This window comes from Triticum aestivum, chromosome 1A, assembly GCF_018294505.1.
Source record: "Triticum aestivum cultivar Chinese Spring chromosome 1A, IWGSC CS RefSeq v2.1, whole genome shotgun sequence".
Classification (NCBI taxonomy): domain Eukaryota; kingdom Viridiplantae; phylum Streptophyta; class Magnoliopsida; order Poales; family Poaceae; genus Triticum; species Triticum aestivum.
Window position 1 is genome coordinate 13003174 of NC_057794.1, and position 17256 is coordinate 13020429.

A 17256-nucleotide genomic window follows, 5' to 3' on the forward strand; every position below is an offset into this window, starting at 1 on the left:
ACCATGGATCGCAGAGCTACACCTTAATCTTTATGCAGCTTGGACTTTACATAATGCCCCCTTTGCCTTGGTGCACATGGCAGGTTATCCCCTTTATTCCTTGCTCATTCATGATTTGTTTCCTTCTTTAACACTTTATCCGTGACAGAACTGTATTCTTTGCTTGCTACTGTCACCAAGCATCGCATCCTTCCTCCGGTTGATGTTTAAGTTTTCTGTATATATAAGTGATGAGTTCAGGCGTTGTGACGCCTTGCCCTCTCCTGTCCTAGCCATTTGTTTCTCCTGCCACCAAAACGTTCGACCCTGTTCTAATTCATTCGTCTTCTAATAGCTAGAAGTGGCATTTCAGTTTCAACTCTTGTTGGTGCTTTCACTCGCTTTTGTGGTTTCACATCCAGTCTAGGATTAATCTTGTTTCTTGTCATCAACACAAAAACAAAGAGCCAAAAATTAGTTGGTGTTTCCCCCTTTTGATTCTTGTTTTCTCGTCTATAAATAATAGTCTTTCTTTCTAGTGATAAATACAAAAAACCAAAAAAATATGTTCCACTTTTAATCCCCTTTGCTAGTCATCATTAAAAAAAAACTAAAAATCTATTCGTATTTTCACCGTTCATTGTTGTTTTTTCACATATACAAAATATTCTTTGTTTCTAGTGGTCAGTACAAAACAAATTGATTGCATGCTCCACTCCGCCATTGCTCTTCCGCAACTACATTGCAATCCCTTTTCCTACTGATGGACATTGAAAAAAAATCATTTGAGTTTCCCTTTACTGTTGATTTTTCAGACCTGTAACAACTCAATTTATCTAGCTCTAAATTTCAATTAAGAAACAAAGACAAAAAAAGTCAGTTGCTTTCCATTATTGCTATTTTTTGTTCTCTTATCCTGACTTCGCTCTCTTTTCTACGGATAAATACTGGAAAAACACAAAAAATCATTGATTTCACCCCTTTGTTGTTTGTTATCATTTATCATTGCTTGCTTTTCTAGTTACCAGCTCCGCCAGAAACACCAAAAGATTGTTGGCTTGTCCCACTACTGAGTTTTTCAAGTAAATCTGGTTCATCAGGCCATTTCTTGACATCCATATTACGGGCCTAATTCAACCACCAGGTACTTTATATATTCTCCTTTGTGATTTTTACTCACTTCTGGGCTATATGTAATAAGCAGGGTCAATTTGCTTGTATTTTCTAAGGACCGTACAAGGAAGCAAGCGTGCAGCTTTTAAGCAGAACATGGACAATTAATATTATTTGGCAGCCTTCAGTTCAAGTATTGCTGTATATATGTTTCTCGGTGATCTAAGAACCTACATGACTTAATATTATACAAAGTTATCCCGAGTTCAGGTTTCTTAGCTGCTGAGAGGTAAAACATACATTGATGGTCAATGAATCAATATTATTTCTACAAAGGTCACCCAGTAAAGTTTCCTCTATTAAAATTTTGGACATGGTTATGTATGCTTACAATGTTTATGTATATATTCCATTCATTCTTGAGATAAGAGTTGTCAATGCCAAGTTGATGCTTCCAATATTCATGATTCTGTTGCTTTAACAATTTATCTCTTAGCAAAATGTATTTGTTGCTTGTTGCTGTAATCAAGCATCCCAACGTTGGTCCATTTTATGGTTCAGTTCCTTGGTTTGTGTGTATGTACGTCATAAGAGTGCATTCATTGAAACCCCCCGTCCGCTCCTTCCCGGACATTTGTCTTTTCTGCAACTATTTTTTTTTTGCTATTGTTCATCAAAATTCTTTCGTTTCTGTTAGCTAGAAGCATTACTTTATATTCAACTCTCATTGGTGTTTTCACTCACTTTTATGCTTTCATATCTAGTTTATGATTAATACTATCTCTAGCCAATCAACAAGAAGAACTGGTCGTTTTCGCTGGTGATTCTTGTTCTTTCACATATACAAAAACAATGTTTGTTTGTAGTGATAAATAACAATTAAGAAAAATATTTCAACGTTTTGTATCCATCTTTGCAAAAAGAATACACAAAAACCATTGGTGCTTTCCCTGTTGATCCTTGTTCTTTCACACATCCCAAATAGTGCTTGTTTCTAGTAATCAATACAGAAAAAACAAAACATTTTATTGCATGTTGCATTCACCACAACTATTGCACATCTAGAGTACAATCCCTGTTTCTAGCAAGTAATCAATATTATAAGAAATCAACTTCGTTTCCTTTTACAGCTGTTATTTTAGATATGCAACAATTATTTTTATCTAGCTTCCCGTTTTGAAATGTATAAAGAAATCACTGCCTTTTTGTTTTTGCTATTGTGTTCTTTACCTATCTAGACATAATGTCCTTTTTCCACTGATCAATACAAAAAATCATTGGCTTCCCCTTTTGTTGTTTCTTCACGTTTAATTTGCGTGCTTTTCTAGGCCCCAGTTTCAAGAAAAACAACAAAAAGGTCATTGACTTTTTCCCAATATTGAGATTTTTCAAGTAAATCTAGTTGATCAGATCAATCATCTCTTGACATTCGTATTGCAGACATAAAGTGCCCCATTTTACCATCAGGTAATTTCTTTATCTCTTTCTTATTTATTTCTTGGCGGTATAACACCTAACAATGTCAACTCCTTCTGTTATCTCAGGACTGTACAAGGAAATTTGTGTGCGGCTGTCAAGCCAAATCATAGAGAATTAATATTTATTTTGCACCCTTCATTTTAAGTGTTGCTGAATATTGTTTCTTGGTGATTTAGAAGGCAAGATCTGAGAGGTAAATATGTGGATAATTTTAATTTCTACTGAATTCAACCGCCTAACAATCTCAATGACTTTAGTGTTGCTTGAAATAAATTTAGGTGTCTGTTTTTCTATTAAAATTGCTATACTAGGAAATTTACATGTGTTTTCAGAGAATAATTTGAAACATAATAATATGTATATATTTTGTGTAATTTGCGCCAGAGCAAAGAGTTTGTACCCGCTCTAATCTCAAACTATTTGTGCCTGATCTATATGTTCTGTAGACAAAACCGAAGAGGCTCTCACAGGCTGACTTGTCATCTAGGTCGAAGATATCTGAAGAAATCACCTAAAAGTGATATTAATAAATTTAGACGACATGCAAGAGTTATGAACATGTAAAAATGTATTTAACATAAAAATCAACATCGGCGACGAACATCCATGCTCCTAATAGAATTGTTTCCCCATCCTCCTCTGCTCCAAGTAAAAGACTCCTCACCCAGAAAAACCAGAGGCTACTCCACTTGTATCTTCCCTTACCCATCTTACCACCACAGATATGGAATCTTCCCTCCTTGAACCACTGCTCGAGAAACAGCCATGGAGGGTATCCATCTTCTCCTTCCTTCCACCTCTTAAATGGCTGCCACCATGGTCCAAGTACAACGTAATACTCAATGTTCATTGCTCAAGAACTATGGCTGCAATTACTCTCTGTTTCAGTCCTTACTTTAATTAGTATGTCTTAGCCCAAACTGTACTTTCTTATCTTGCCAAGGTTCTTTGTTTAATAAGTGTTGGATTTCTACTAGTAGGAGAACTATCAACTTTACACACATTATATACTATTTTTTGTTTTGCTACATATGCTAGTGATAATGTGATTCCTTATGAATAAACGATTCAAGTCATCTTTGTCTTGCAGGTCAACTTGTGCAGACTAGCAAGTTTGGCACACTACTGAACATAAGTCATGGCATCATCTTCTTGGAAAAAATGGCCCAATCATGAGCGGGATAAATGGCGTGATGATTTGAGAGATATAGATTTTTGGTATGAATTAGAAGTTCTTAATTTACATTCATTACTTTTACAAAGTGATTTTTTATTGGTTATCCATGTCTTTTTTTGTTACAACAACCTTAAATTGTTTATTTTACTTAAAAATGATAACGCATTCATTTAGTCCTCTACCAAACACATATATGACATGATACCCTATCCCCAAAGACATATGTTGCTTGCCCATGCCATAAATAGACTTAATTAGATGTTACCTGCAACAAAAGTCGACAAACATAGTTTAGTTTCAAATAGATATGAACTAACATGCTGGTGAACAAATTAAGCTGAATGAGGTTCCATTTGATTATGCAGTGTATTTTGAGAAGTACTTTTTTCTCCTTTCTTTGGACATAATAATTTACTGAATGTATCTTCTTTTACTGTAACAAAACAATTTACCATAAATAGATTTCAGAATTCAACAAGATATCATAGTAACTGCAAACTAGAAAAACATTTAAAATACTTGTAGGTCTTAATTTGGCATGTATGTCTTTTGGAGGTCTATGTCGAATATAGATATATATTGCGTGCATAGGCTTCGGATGTCCGATGTTTTCTTCCGATCGGAAGCCGGATTGGCTATAGGTTGTTGTCCATTGAGGCCGGATGATTTAAGTCTGTGCAACTTCTGTTTAGGCGAATCACAATTTCCTCATGGGCTCTGGACTGGATATTGGTGCTTGTACATGAGAATTTATCTTCTTTAAACATCATGAATTTTAAACTTTGTATCCTAATGACAATCAGTTTGAACGAATATATTGTTCACGGCGAGACCTTCAAAACTAGAGCAAATTGGTACTGATATGGGCAAAAAACCATGTGCCAACATTCGGGCCATTCCAGTCGTCTGATCCAAGGAAACATTAAAAACACAACTACTATGATGGGTAGTCATACTACCATGTCCTATACTGTGTATACCATATACAAGCCGTATGGGCTTAGGTATTTGCATACCCTTGGGGGCCCGCACAGAGATCGCCGACCAAGTAGGTGTACACTTGGGTTCCCAAAGGAAATTCTTGCAGGTTACTTGGTAAGAGACCATGAGTCCCACTCGTAAACGGTCTGGAATCTGACTCGTACACAAAGAGGACACCTACTCGAAGGAGAAGAGGCCACCACCATATCATGAGTATATAAAAGAGGAAAAGAACACACAAGAGGACTAAGGTCTACACAGTCAATAGTCACGAAACAGAAGCCCTAGCGATCTTGAGTTGTCTTGAGTTGCAGCGCAACTCATCGGTTTCCCACATTGTAACCACTATTGTATTCTATCTAGATATAATCCAATTCATGCAGAACTAGGGCTATTACCTTCTGCCTCTGAGGTTTCCCTTCTCTTCAAGCATTCTTGAAACCTGATTATCAAACTATTGCATATGGAGACAAGTCAAAAGTAGATTCATTCCATTGCCATGTTTGATTCCGAGTTCCGACGGGATGAGTACCTAGACAGACAAGGGGTTCCTTTTCAATTTCCATTTTAGAGCTTCTCTCTAGTTTAAATATAACTTCCATCTTATCAATGGAATACCATCGCCTTAGAAGGGTGTTCTTCCTACTAGTTCAACAAGATCCACCTTTTTCAGATAGGCTGATTCCAAGGCCTAGGGGACCCGAACCTAGGTAAAATCATGTCTAGTGATCCCTAGTAACCCGAGCACATCCATACGACCAAAGAAATCGCGTACAAATACCCTACCATTTCTGGGCATCGAGATAATTATCCTCGACAGCTCGCGTTGACAGTGGGGACCTCGCAACATCAGATCCGATCTACGTCATCGACTCCGATTTTGTTCGCTGAGATGGAGCACTCATGCTACATCGGTCAAGGGTTATGCACCAACCTCGTCTTATGCTGATTACACCGGCTGGGTGGATGCAAACTACTTCCTGTTAGTCTTCACGAAAAATGCAATGCCATGCATTTTGGGTAGCATCCTGGTTGGAGGAGGTGAACTCGCCCCGTGACCGATGATTCATATCGCCAAGAGGATTTATAGATCTGGAATATGATGCCTACTCCATCACCGGGTCCTACGCATTGGGATCTGCAGCTCTTGGTTACTGCATGGTGAACGCCGACGGACAGCAAGCTGATCCTCTGGCTCCGCCAAATCAAGACGCTATGGCCCACCCTGAAGGCACAACTGACCACTCGACACCCACTCGAGTAACAACTGTAGGTGATGGCAAAAGCTCAAGCGGTTCCTAGCAGGGCTCACTCCTACTTCCTAGTACTAGCGGCAAGCTAAATCATCTTCGTTCTGTCATCATCGACAACGGGGCTCGCAAGCTCATTGATGAGTTTGAGTCCCAGATAACCAAAGCCCAGAATGCAATCAATAGCTAATCGGATGAAGAAAGATACAGCCCAGGTCGAAGCCCATGAGGAACTTGGAGCATCACCTAGGACACCAATATCAAGATCGAGGTCGCGTAGCTAGCAGGGTCCCATTTTGGAACCCGTGCAGTCTCTGGGAACATCACACTCAAGAGGATCGGCGTTCTCCTCCTTGAAACAATGGCGATTGCATTGCCGCGATCACGATCCCCTAACCACCACCGCAAGATCGTCATCGCCAACCCAAAAAGCCGAAGGTATAAGAAGTGTCCGTTAGTATATCCACCAAGTCCCACCTTGCCGACTTTGGATGACAGAGCGACCATTGTGACTAGTCTCACTCGCCATGCCACCATAGTCGACAACAGGTCTCCAACGCCTCGAGGTCGCATAGAAGACCATGGGAATGGTGAACATAGCCGTTGTCGAGGGAGATCTCATGGTCGGTCATACTCTCCCAAGTATCACTACCCAGATATCATTGTAGGATGTCGAGCGCTTGCTCGAGCAATCACTCGAGTTCCTGTCCCGAGGCACGTCCAGGCCAAAACCTTTGAAGATTTTTTTGGGAGAAGGGATGTCACACTTTAACTTGTTGTCCTTGAGGTTTCAAGCCGATTTGATGCTTTTTTATTAGCAATGAACCGACTTGAATCATTAAACAAAGATGGTACAACAAATATGAGTGTATGAAATGAAAATGAGCAACAAGAGTCCCTATAAAAAAAACATCAAGTTCCTCCAAAATTATCTCTAGCACCGCCCTTCACATGTCGACGTTCCTCCAAGTGTTCTATGAAGAAACCATAGAAGAAAAAGCCCACCCAAGCTGAACTAACCCAACTGGTTTTGAAGAGTCGCATGTGCCCATTCTAAGAAGTGAGAACCCAAGACAGTTGAAAGCTCTATGGTCGGGGACACACAACTTTAAATGAATGATGCCATGAATCACCCTTTCATTGGCAAATCATCGAGGTAGATTTCCAAGAGAAAATGACGAATGAAAGAACCACCAACAGAAACGGCTTGTCATTGCTATCGTGGAGACAACCAAAGTTTTAGATGATGATCCGGGTGATTAGTAGCCGTCCACCCATGGAACCAAAAGACCTCTGGCTTCTCGATGTTGGCAGCAACGGCCACACTGAGGCAAGAATAAAGAGGGGAAACTTCTAATGCACTATGCCTCCTTTGGTAGACACCACAAATGTTACAAAACCCTAACTTAGAAGGATATAATTTGCATGCAAGTATTGCTCTGGGTTACTCCCACTGTTGGATCCAGATGGGATATAAAAGGCTTGTGGGGCCGGTTCCGAAAGGACCAGCGAAAGGAAGGGAAACAACAATGTCTTCTTGCTCTCCGTCGGCTAGGGCTTTTAGGGATCGATTGTCTTCCGTAGTCGAAAAACCTCATGACATCCTGTCGCGACTCTAAGAATCCAAAGGATACCTTTCCATTGATCGGACTATCTTTAGAGAAAGGTTCTAGTGCTATAAGCCCATTTTGTACTACCAACGTCCCGTCTTTCCAAGACCATCCAATTGAAATGGATGGCTAGACTGACCTCACTAACTTGGCTCCTCCCAGGAAAGTCACCTGGTCCCATGCTTCAATCCAACGGTCATAGGGATAGCTCACAAAAATTTACAGGAAACCCTGTGAGGAGTCCCACAATTACGTGCAAGTCTAAAGGCTCCGACACTGACCGCTGGATCCATGAACGCTGGATCCACTTGGCAAAATTAGTTTCCAACCAAACAAACCCCCAATGCTCCAGGTGCTCCGGGAGCATGGGACATGTGAGCCTCGGGAGTGCCAGATATGTCCCTGGATCCTCCCACCTCTCAAGCTCATTTGCATCCCCCTTCAAACTTCATATACGGAGTAGTTGGCTTTCTCACTTCTCTTCACCACCAGGGGTGACCAGGATAAAAAACCGGCCGCCTAGTATCCTCATCCTTAAGTTTGCGAACGTGGACCATTTTTCTTACTTTCTTTTACTCAACTTTCTTTGGTCATGTCATTCTATATCAAACGACTAAGTGTGCTGCTAGCGGCTCGATCACTTACCATTAATTGTTTTTGCGATCAAACTGTTTTCAAGCAACAAACATAAAGATTAAAACCTGGAATTTAAGTTCTTCTAATTTACTCCTACCTTCTATGCATGTACTGACTTCAATTGATTTTCATGTATAGATGGAAACCTTTCTCTGCTTAATTGGTTTGGTTGTGCACAGTGGCTAAATCATAACAAGCACAACGAAGACATTATTCATGCATTATGCCCTGCAATACACGTGCGACCTAGCAACCGTATCATTGGCTGGCACAGAAGAGAACATATATAACTTAATTTCACTCGCACATAATTAGATTCACAATAAATCTTTTTGGAACAAAACTAGTAATATTCCACGTGCAATGCATGCTTTTGCAATATTCTCTGACTGGAATATAACATTGCTTTTTCTAGAGAGACGAAACCATTGCTTTTCATATATATAAGCTATACCTATCGCAAAAATGGTAAAATGATAATCTCTTTATTCGGGTTTACTAGATAGATTTTATCTTTACTAATCACTACAAGTCTGACCAAGGTTACAGAAAAAAAATAACATTTTAGAATACAAAATAAATATAGGCCTACACAATAGCTCTACTCATATTGATTTAGTATTGTGATTGTTGAATTTTTCTATGAACTAGGCCAAACTTGAAACAGTTACACTTGAAAAACAAATAGGCTTATAGACCTGAATCAGACGTAAGAGTTATGAATCCTCTCAAGAAAGTTATAGTAGAATTTAAAAAGGAAGAACAACTATAGGCCTTATAGACATTAATATGAAAACATTTAGATGAACTATATCACGAAACAGTCACCATGTACTGTAGAAATCTTTGAAGTCACTCAGGTTCATGTATTGTTCTCCACCAGCCAAGCAATGAACTCCGTCATGGCATCCGTCCTATCAAGAACTCAGGCAGCGATTAAGGATATTGCGAAAGGTTTATTGAATAGTCTATTTCTTTAAGTAAATGCCTGTAGGTACAAATATTTGGCAATGCGTAGTAACACACCATGTAACTACTGTTAGAAAGTAACAAAGCAGCAAATCTACAACTAACGGAAAAACATCGTACTCCCCGGTTTGTTTCAAGCAGAGCAAAATATTCCCTGGAGATAATACCACTGACAAAATACATGCCAACTTTGTTATGAAGGTGAGATCATATATCCAATACCTTACACTATGGTAATCAATATTCAGAAGGACAGTAAGAAATGAGATACATATCACACCTTTAAAACTGATTTATACCTCTATAATAGGACAGTGATAATATGTAGGTTGCACTATATATGATGTTTCCTGTATCAGAATATTTTGGCATATCCAAGATGGAAGGAAAATAACATCACTGTTGAGGAGCAAATATTAATTAACTTATATTCTTAGCGAAGTTTAACAAAGCTATTAGGAATTCAATGACACACATTATATATCTTGTTTGATCAACCACACATATTTGCCATATACAACTTGTCTGATCAATGCATTTGTGTTGTTCCCAACCACTATATATCTTGTGTAAAGTATTATGCAAGTAAGATACGGTTCTAGCTCCAAAGAATTCTGAGTTGATCCTATTAACCAAACATCTAGAAATCCCACCTAATCTGAAGAAAAAACTGAGAGCAAGAATGGTATATTACTACGAGTAGTACATTTTTATTTACCACCTCTTGATACATTGAAGGATATCAAAAGAGTCGTCGTATCCGCACAAGGCTCGAAAGATCCAAATTGATGTATATAAGGGACATGTATGCCTTCTACTCCCTCCGTTCCCAAATATAAGTCTTTTTAGAGATTTCAACAAGGGACTACATACGGAGCAAAATGAGTGAACCTACACTCTAAAATATGTCTATATAGATCCGTATGTTGTAGTCCATTTGAAACCTCTAAAAAGACTTATATTTAGGAACGGAGGGAGTAGTTCCCATCTTTGCGTCTATTTTATCATTTATTTATCCTTACTGGAACAAAATTCTTATGGAGCAAGTTCCATGATAGTTTGATAGTCTTGAAGGTGTGTTCCCCTATAAAAATTTGTGAGTGCTCCCGTGTTAAAAGTAAAAGGTGATCACTCCACAAGAAAATAATAAATATGTAGTCACCGGCCTAAGAATAAACACTTCAGAATTAAGTTATTAGTCACACAAATGTGTTGAAACTTCATAAGTAGTTGCAACAGTAAATCGTTTTTTGGATGAATATTCATCCACAAAGGTATAGCAGATTTGTTAAGGGTCTCCGGAAAACAAAAACAATTCATTTTGCATCTGCATTAGAAAATCGGTAGTCTTAGCAAACCAGTATACATACACTCACTCGCCCCACACACACCCACTCTCTGCATCACTGGGTCCATTTCGGGCCTTGGAGATGCTTGTTGGGCTTCTGTCTACAGATGGGCCTGGTGGGCTTATCTTGGGCTTGGGTAGAGCCACTGGAAAGCGTACTTCCCATGACAGGCCATCAACCTTGGGCGGCGGCGGCTACGACGGGCCAAGGACCGCCACGTTGGAAGAGTCCGTGAATCGGATTTATTATAAAGGTTGATCAGATGTACAAAGCATCGAAACATAATAAAAATTACATCCAGGTCTCTAGTCCATCGAACAACCACTGTTGCCGCCGGAATAGACCGCCAATGCGCCTCTATCAGCACCTCTGTACTGGAGCTGGCTTGACCTTGTCGATGGCACTCTCTGTGCACGTGCCCTTAAGGACCAGCGACCTGGAGCCGCATGTTTCGCCGTTGAACCCTTGAATTGGTCCGAAGAACCTGAATCTTAATCTCGGTGTCGTGTACACATGACGAGAAAACCTAACCTCGCTACCCCGAGGAGCTGGCAGGAATCTACATCGAAGCTCCTTCTAATCCGTCCCGACGAACGAACTTGTGGAGGATCGAAGACTGGAAGACTGACTTGCCGGCGAGCCCCGCGAGAACTAAAGCCCTAACATGTCCACTAGCCGGTGGCAAGGCACTAGTATTACGTACGCTTCCCACCATTGGCCGTCAGAGCGGCATGCAAAGGGGAGGCGAAACCATGGGCTCGCCGGCAGAGACCGTGAGAAACAAGGCTTTACCCATCGCCTTATGAGAGGGGAAAGGAAGATGTAACACTCTAGAAGTAGTTCTTAATGATAATAATTTTTTTATGAGATTGGAATGATCATGTTGCTTTTTGTAGTTTATGTGTTCTTTCTTCCAATATTGGTCATGTACATTCTTTCCTAAGTACTCTTTCTGTAAACTAATATAAATTCCTTCAGATCTCCATATTAATGACCTAAATGATCTTATATTAGTTACAGAGGGAGTAAAATATTAAGCAATTATGCTTTTATAGAAAAAAATCTGAAAAATACTCCTCATAAATGAAGTAACTAATCCAATCATGCGTGTGCAATGTGTGTTTTTCGTAGTTTTTTCTTGACATATTAATGGAACGAATTGCTTATGGGTCGGTTGCTCATATTATTTATACACGTGCATTTTCTATTTTATAAGTTTGATATGAGAGATTGGTTGAAAGTAATCAAGCCGCTCAAGTTTTCGTGCACGCGCGAACAAGGTTGAGGTTGACATCTAGCTGTTGACCAGCCGGCTAGCTAGCTGTTGACCATTTCGATTAGTACTTTTTTTAGAAGAATTTAGATCAGTACATAATTGCTAATAATTTACGTATTTGCTTATGTGGCCAGGTTTAATGGATACCGTGAGACTCCTGCATATAATCGCTTGGCCGTCATTGGTCATTGTGTGCATTGGAATGTTGGGGTGGGGCCCATGGTTTCATTCACACGGGCTATATCAGGCATGGCCATGGAGACAATCTCTAACAACCTAGGAGAATTCAAACCCGTGATAAAGGTGGATCTGAAGCCTACACCAACGGCAGAGGAAGCCCAAGGAAGAGGCATCATGAGCACCAAGTACCAGCTGGCCCTCGCTGCAGCAAAGGAGCTCGGCCTGCTCGACCAATATTACAACGTGCTCAAAGAAAGGCAAGACGAGCTACTGTACTACACCTACGGGTCCTATGATGGTGGCACCTCTTCAAGTTTGGAGTCCCACATGCGGCAAGATATAGTTCCGCAGATCATCAAACAATTGATAACTGCGAAGTACTTGCTAGTGGCTGAGAACCTCCAGTGGCCAATTGAGCCTGGCAGTTTTACACTAGAAGATGCCGGGCTTCGTCCACCTTTGTGGGGAAATTCTCGATGGATCATCTCGACCACTTCTCATGATGCCTACAAAAAGAGCAAGTCAAAAAACGATGGAGTTATATCCATTGACAAAGATGACCAGGTTGTCGTGCTTATCCTCTATGCACTGCATCAATCGGCCGAGCATATACTCAGGATGATCCGTCAAGAAAGCAAGGAGTACTGGCATCGCATAGCCCTCATGTGCTTCCACTACGCCATGGCAATCTTTGCCAAACATTCACAAGTGGCAGCTATCACCTCAGATGAGCTCATCAACCATTGGGCTGCTCAGGGCATCTTGCCATGTATGGCAATCAAGGAAGAAGAAGAAACCAACACCATCAGCAGCAAGTGTTCAAATGTGCATCGAGTTGGAAGGGTCATCCTTGAGGCGTTCCAGAAATACTCTTTATTGCAGCTACCTTTTTCTCTTGCTAATGAAGCTTATGAAGCCACCAGTACGGGCGCACAGTTCTTAGTATACCATGGCCTCGTTGCAGAAGGCATCACAGTTGATGAACTCTTTGATAACAAAAAGAAGTGGATTTCCTTCAATGGTGACAATGGATGTCATGTAAGCCGAGAATGGTTGTGCCCAGAGGAAACCAGTGGCTCGGCTGCACTTATCTTAAGAGGCTGCTCACATCAATCACTCATACTATCCAAGCTGAACAGTTTCTTGCCCAAACTTTGTTTTCTTCGTGTTCTTGATATCTCCTACACTCCAATAAAAGCACTCCCTTATTCCATCGGTTTCCTAACAAACCTTCGGCTGCTTTGCCTTAGAGGTTGCCATGGTCTAAAAACTCTTTCTTGTTCATCCACAACTAGTGCCACATACTCATCAACAAATATTTCTTCATATTCACCATTGTCAACCTTATACTTGCTTGAAATTCTTGATATGAATGGAGTTCCTTGTTCTCATCTGACACAAGATATGGCCAACCAAAAGATCAATCTAATTTATCTCGACATGTCCTATTCAGAAATAACTACTTTCCCTCCCACTTTTTTTGAGGACATGTCAAATCTGGAGGAACTTATTCTTGTCAGCTGCGCTAACCTTGTGGACCTACCTCCTTCCATGGCTGCACTATCCAGCCTAACGACCCTTGAGGTCACAGGGACTCGAATAAAATACTTCCCGTTGAGGATATTTGAAGAAATGCGGAAGCTACAATCACTCAAGCTCATTGACAACAAGGACTTGATTTCACTCACAGGACCAATCTCTAGGTTACAGGGAATTACATTGGAAGGGCATCCTAGGCTTATATCCTTCGTGCTTATCGGTGCACCTCACATAAAGCGCTTGTCTTTGCGTGGTTGTAGAAACCTGGAGTCTGTTGAGATCATGAATCTTTGTGCTTTGGAGGAGCTTGATTTGTCTGGTACTGCTATCAAAGATCTCCCTGCTGACGTCCCTAATTTTCCCCAACTTAGGCGATTGCTCTTACTGGGTGTTCCTTCTCTGAGGCGATTTCCTTGGCATAGGCTGGTCCGACTGCCGGAAGTGTTTTACTTGGATCATTGCTCAGAAGAAAATGGCAATCACTGTAATCAAGTTTCCCAAGTGTGTGTTACTGACCCCAGGTTCTTCCATAGCTTCAACAACACTCTAGAGAATTTAGTAAGAGATGGAAGATTTTTCCAATCGTTCTATGTTCGAGTGGCACCATGCATTACAAATAGCATGCGAGTGCAAGATGAAGAAGCCATGCTCGATAGCAAGTTGCAGGAGTTGTCACGGAAGCGACCAACATATGAGGATGTATATAACAGCTGTTATGTAGAGAAAATTGCAACTACATCGCCGATTACACTTCCCCTTCAACAAACTGTGCGCCATATGGAGATCACAGGGATGCAGCAGACACATCGTGGTTTACCCAATCTTCTAAATGTCACCAAATCAATATCAGTAACATTTGATTCTTCGATTAGGATTTTTCATTCCTTGAGCGACTTCATCGAGCTAGAAGAATGTGAGCTTCGTTGGTGCCATAAAATGGAAGGAATTGTATATCACATTCTAGGCTGGAAAAAACTACGCAATATGCATGTCTGTAATCTCAAAAGGCTAGTTTCGTTCTGTTCAGAGTATAGTTATTCTGACTTCGGTAGACTAGAGCACCTGCACTTAGAGGACTGCCCAAGATTGGAGCACGTGGTGCCACATACAGCAACGCTGCCATGCCTCAAGACACTTGACATATTATTCTGCTACAAACTCAAGACAATTTTCATCACCTATCGCTCGCAAGGTAATACTTATCAGCTCCCAAGCCTCCAAAGGATACGTCTCCAGGAGCTGCCACTGCTCCAGCACTTCCATGACAATGACGCCACCACCATAGCACCTGTGTGGAAGGAGCTCCACATCCGAGGGTGTTGGAGCCTCCGATGCCTCCCGCGCCTACAAGGACGCCAGCCAGAGACAGTGAAGGTGAACGGCGAGAGGAGCTGGTGGAGCAAGCTCCAGTGGGGCTCACCCCTGCACCGCAACAGCTATGACCCCAAGCTTCCTCCGCAGGTCGCCTCCTTCGATGAGCGCGCCGAGATGAGCAGCTACCTCAGATGATTGAACCCAGTGCATCGAAACATCTATCCATCCATCAGTTGGTATGTGATTTCTCTCTGTATATTTATCCTCTGTTCGTCAACCATACTCAAGATTTGTATGTATGTATAAGCTGAATACTTTACTAAACACTACCTTGTTAACAGTGTTCCAACCACTCTGGTCCCGCAAGATGAGACTTATCAACGTCAAAAGATACGCTCTCCAGGAGCTGCCATTTGCTCCCATGCTTCCATGACAATGACGCCACCATCACAGCGCCACGTCAGAGGGTGCTGGAGCCTCCGAATTCCAATGCCTCCCGTGCCTACCTTACCAACAATGTTCCACCATAGACCACAGAGTACATTCATCAACATTACCTTATTAACAGTTTTCCACCACCATATATCCATACTGTGTCTATCAGCTACCCTTGTGTCTGTCAACCCCGTTTTCTTCGTAGTATCCATCCATAACATACACGCCACGTACGTACATACTCCTGCCTCTGTATACACCTGCATTTCATTCATATGGTTTCAGAGTTTTTTTCCAAATAAAAGTCCAGTTCCCTGATTATTGTCGACCGACCACTTTGTTTCCCATGGAATCGGGTTTATTTTTCCATGTTCCAACACATTTTATTGGAGTGTCCGCGATACTATGTTGGTGATGTATGTGTAAGCTATGTAATGCTGGTGTTTGGTGTGAGATATGTTTAATTATCAAGTGTGGTTTGTGACTTTAAGTGACCTGTGTATTTATTTGTTTCAGCTGTTGTGTTTAACTACAAGTGTGTTGTACTCCTACCAGCACTGTTGCTGTTTTATTTGTCAAGATCCATTTCACTATATGATGCTAGTTTTGTGGGTATTTTGCTCTGCCTTTCTGCTATCGTTATTTTCACGCTCAGAAGTAGACCATTGGACAGGTCTGAGGTTTATATTAAAAGGGAGACACTGAGTTTTCTAAAGAACTAAAATATTTCCTTCAGGTTAAGGTTATGAAGCAACTTGCAAAATGGGTTGCAGATTTCTATTGCTAGTGTACCACAACAAAGATCTACTATTTGGCAGATATTGATCTAGAACTATTGACTAAATCTGCTCAAACTACTGGTCTATATATACTCACCAAAGCAGAGTCCACAGTCAGCAAGGTAGCTCCAACCATGGAACTTGTACATCCACATGAGGTCATTCAGGTGTGACTCGAACCGCTTGTGCACATATTCATGTGTAGGAACCTTTGTTGACTGCAAAAAATAGTAAAAAACTAGAGATTGCATCATTCGACAACCACATATGTTTCAGTCAGTATGAGGTGACAGAGCATAGCACAAACCATCTCTCCAACTCACCATGGTAGGACATGAGGACATCATTCTTTGGGAAAACAATGTGATTTCCTCAAGAGTCCATTCATCAGTGTGCTTCAGGAAGTGCATGCTTACAATATTCATGATTCTGTTGCTTTAACAATTTATCTTCTGAGCAAAATGTATTCGTTTCTTGTTGCTGGAACCAAGCATCCCATCATTGGTCCATTTTATGGATCAGTTCCTCGGTTTGTGTATATGTATGTCATAAGAATGCATTCATTGAAACTGAAAGTGCTTGTTATCGACTAGAGGGGGGTGAATAGGCGATTTTTATGGAAGTCTTCAAAACATGGAAGTTTCAAAGACAAACAGTAGAAATGAACCTATTGATATGCAGCGAAAGATAAACTACACAGAGCAAGCCATAGTCAAGTATGCAATAATGTGAGAGTACGAAGACTACTGGCAGCTAGGTAGTAAGGATCAGGATGGAAGATGGTATGAAGCCAAACAGCTATAGTAGTCAAGCAATGAAGTCAAACAGGTATGGCAAGTAGGCAATGACTTCACGAAGACAAACTGTAAGTAAAGGGAAGAGAGGATAGAACCAGTCACTCGTTGAAGACACATGATTTGTTTGACCAGTTCCAGTTGCTGTGACAACTGTACATCTGGTTAGGGAGGCTGAGATTCAACTCAGAAGACCACATCTTCACCTTATTCCCCTTGAGCTAAGGACACACAGTCCTCGCCCAATCACTCTGGTAAGTCTTCAAGGTAGACTTCCAAACCTTCACAGACTTCGTTCACTGGCGATCCACAATGGCTCTTGGATGCTCAGAACGCGACGCCTAACCGGCTGGAGGATTCACAGTCCTCAAGTGTAATAAGTCTTCAGGTCACACA

At 41.0% G+C, this 17256-nt stretch overlaps 1 protein-coding gene across 2 annotated transcripts; it reads left to right on the forward strand.

Moving 5' to 3' along the window:
- The first annotated feature begins 209 nt into the window (after positions 1-209).
- LOC123185916 (uncharacterized) lies at positions 210-15835 on the forward strand. Of its 2 annotated transcripts, XM_044597735.1 has the most exons (8): positions 210-1123; positions 1209-1381; positions 2421-2449; positions 2533-2559; positions 2637-2764; positions 3662-3789; positions 11954-15088; positions 15194-15835. In XM_044597735.1, exons 6-7 carry the CDS (start codon positions 3710-3712, stop codon positions 15045-15047), a joined length of 3174 nt encoding a protein of 1057 aa, XP_044453670.1. In that variant the 5' UTR covers positions 210-1123; positions 1209-1381; positions 2421-2449; positions 2533-2559; positions 2637-2764; positions 3662-3709; the 3' UTR covers positions 15048-15088; positions 15194-15835. The 2 variants fall into 2 exon arrangements, with proteins under 2 accessions (XP_044453670.1, XP_044453663.1); XM_044597728.1 differs by having other exon boundaries at positions 2421-2559.
- The last annotated feature ends 1421 nt before the right edge of the window (positions 15836-17256 follow it).

Coding starts and splice junctions, on each gene's coding strand:
- LOC123185916 (XM_044597728.1), top strand. CDS start 3,710: ATGGCATCATCTTCTTGGAAAAAATGGCCCAATCATGAGCGGGATAAA. Junction 3,790..11,953: donor TTGAGAGATATAGATTTTTG/GTATGAATTAGA, acceptor TTATGTGGCCAG/GTTTAATGGATACCGTGAGA.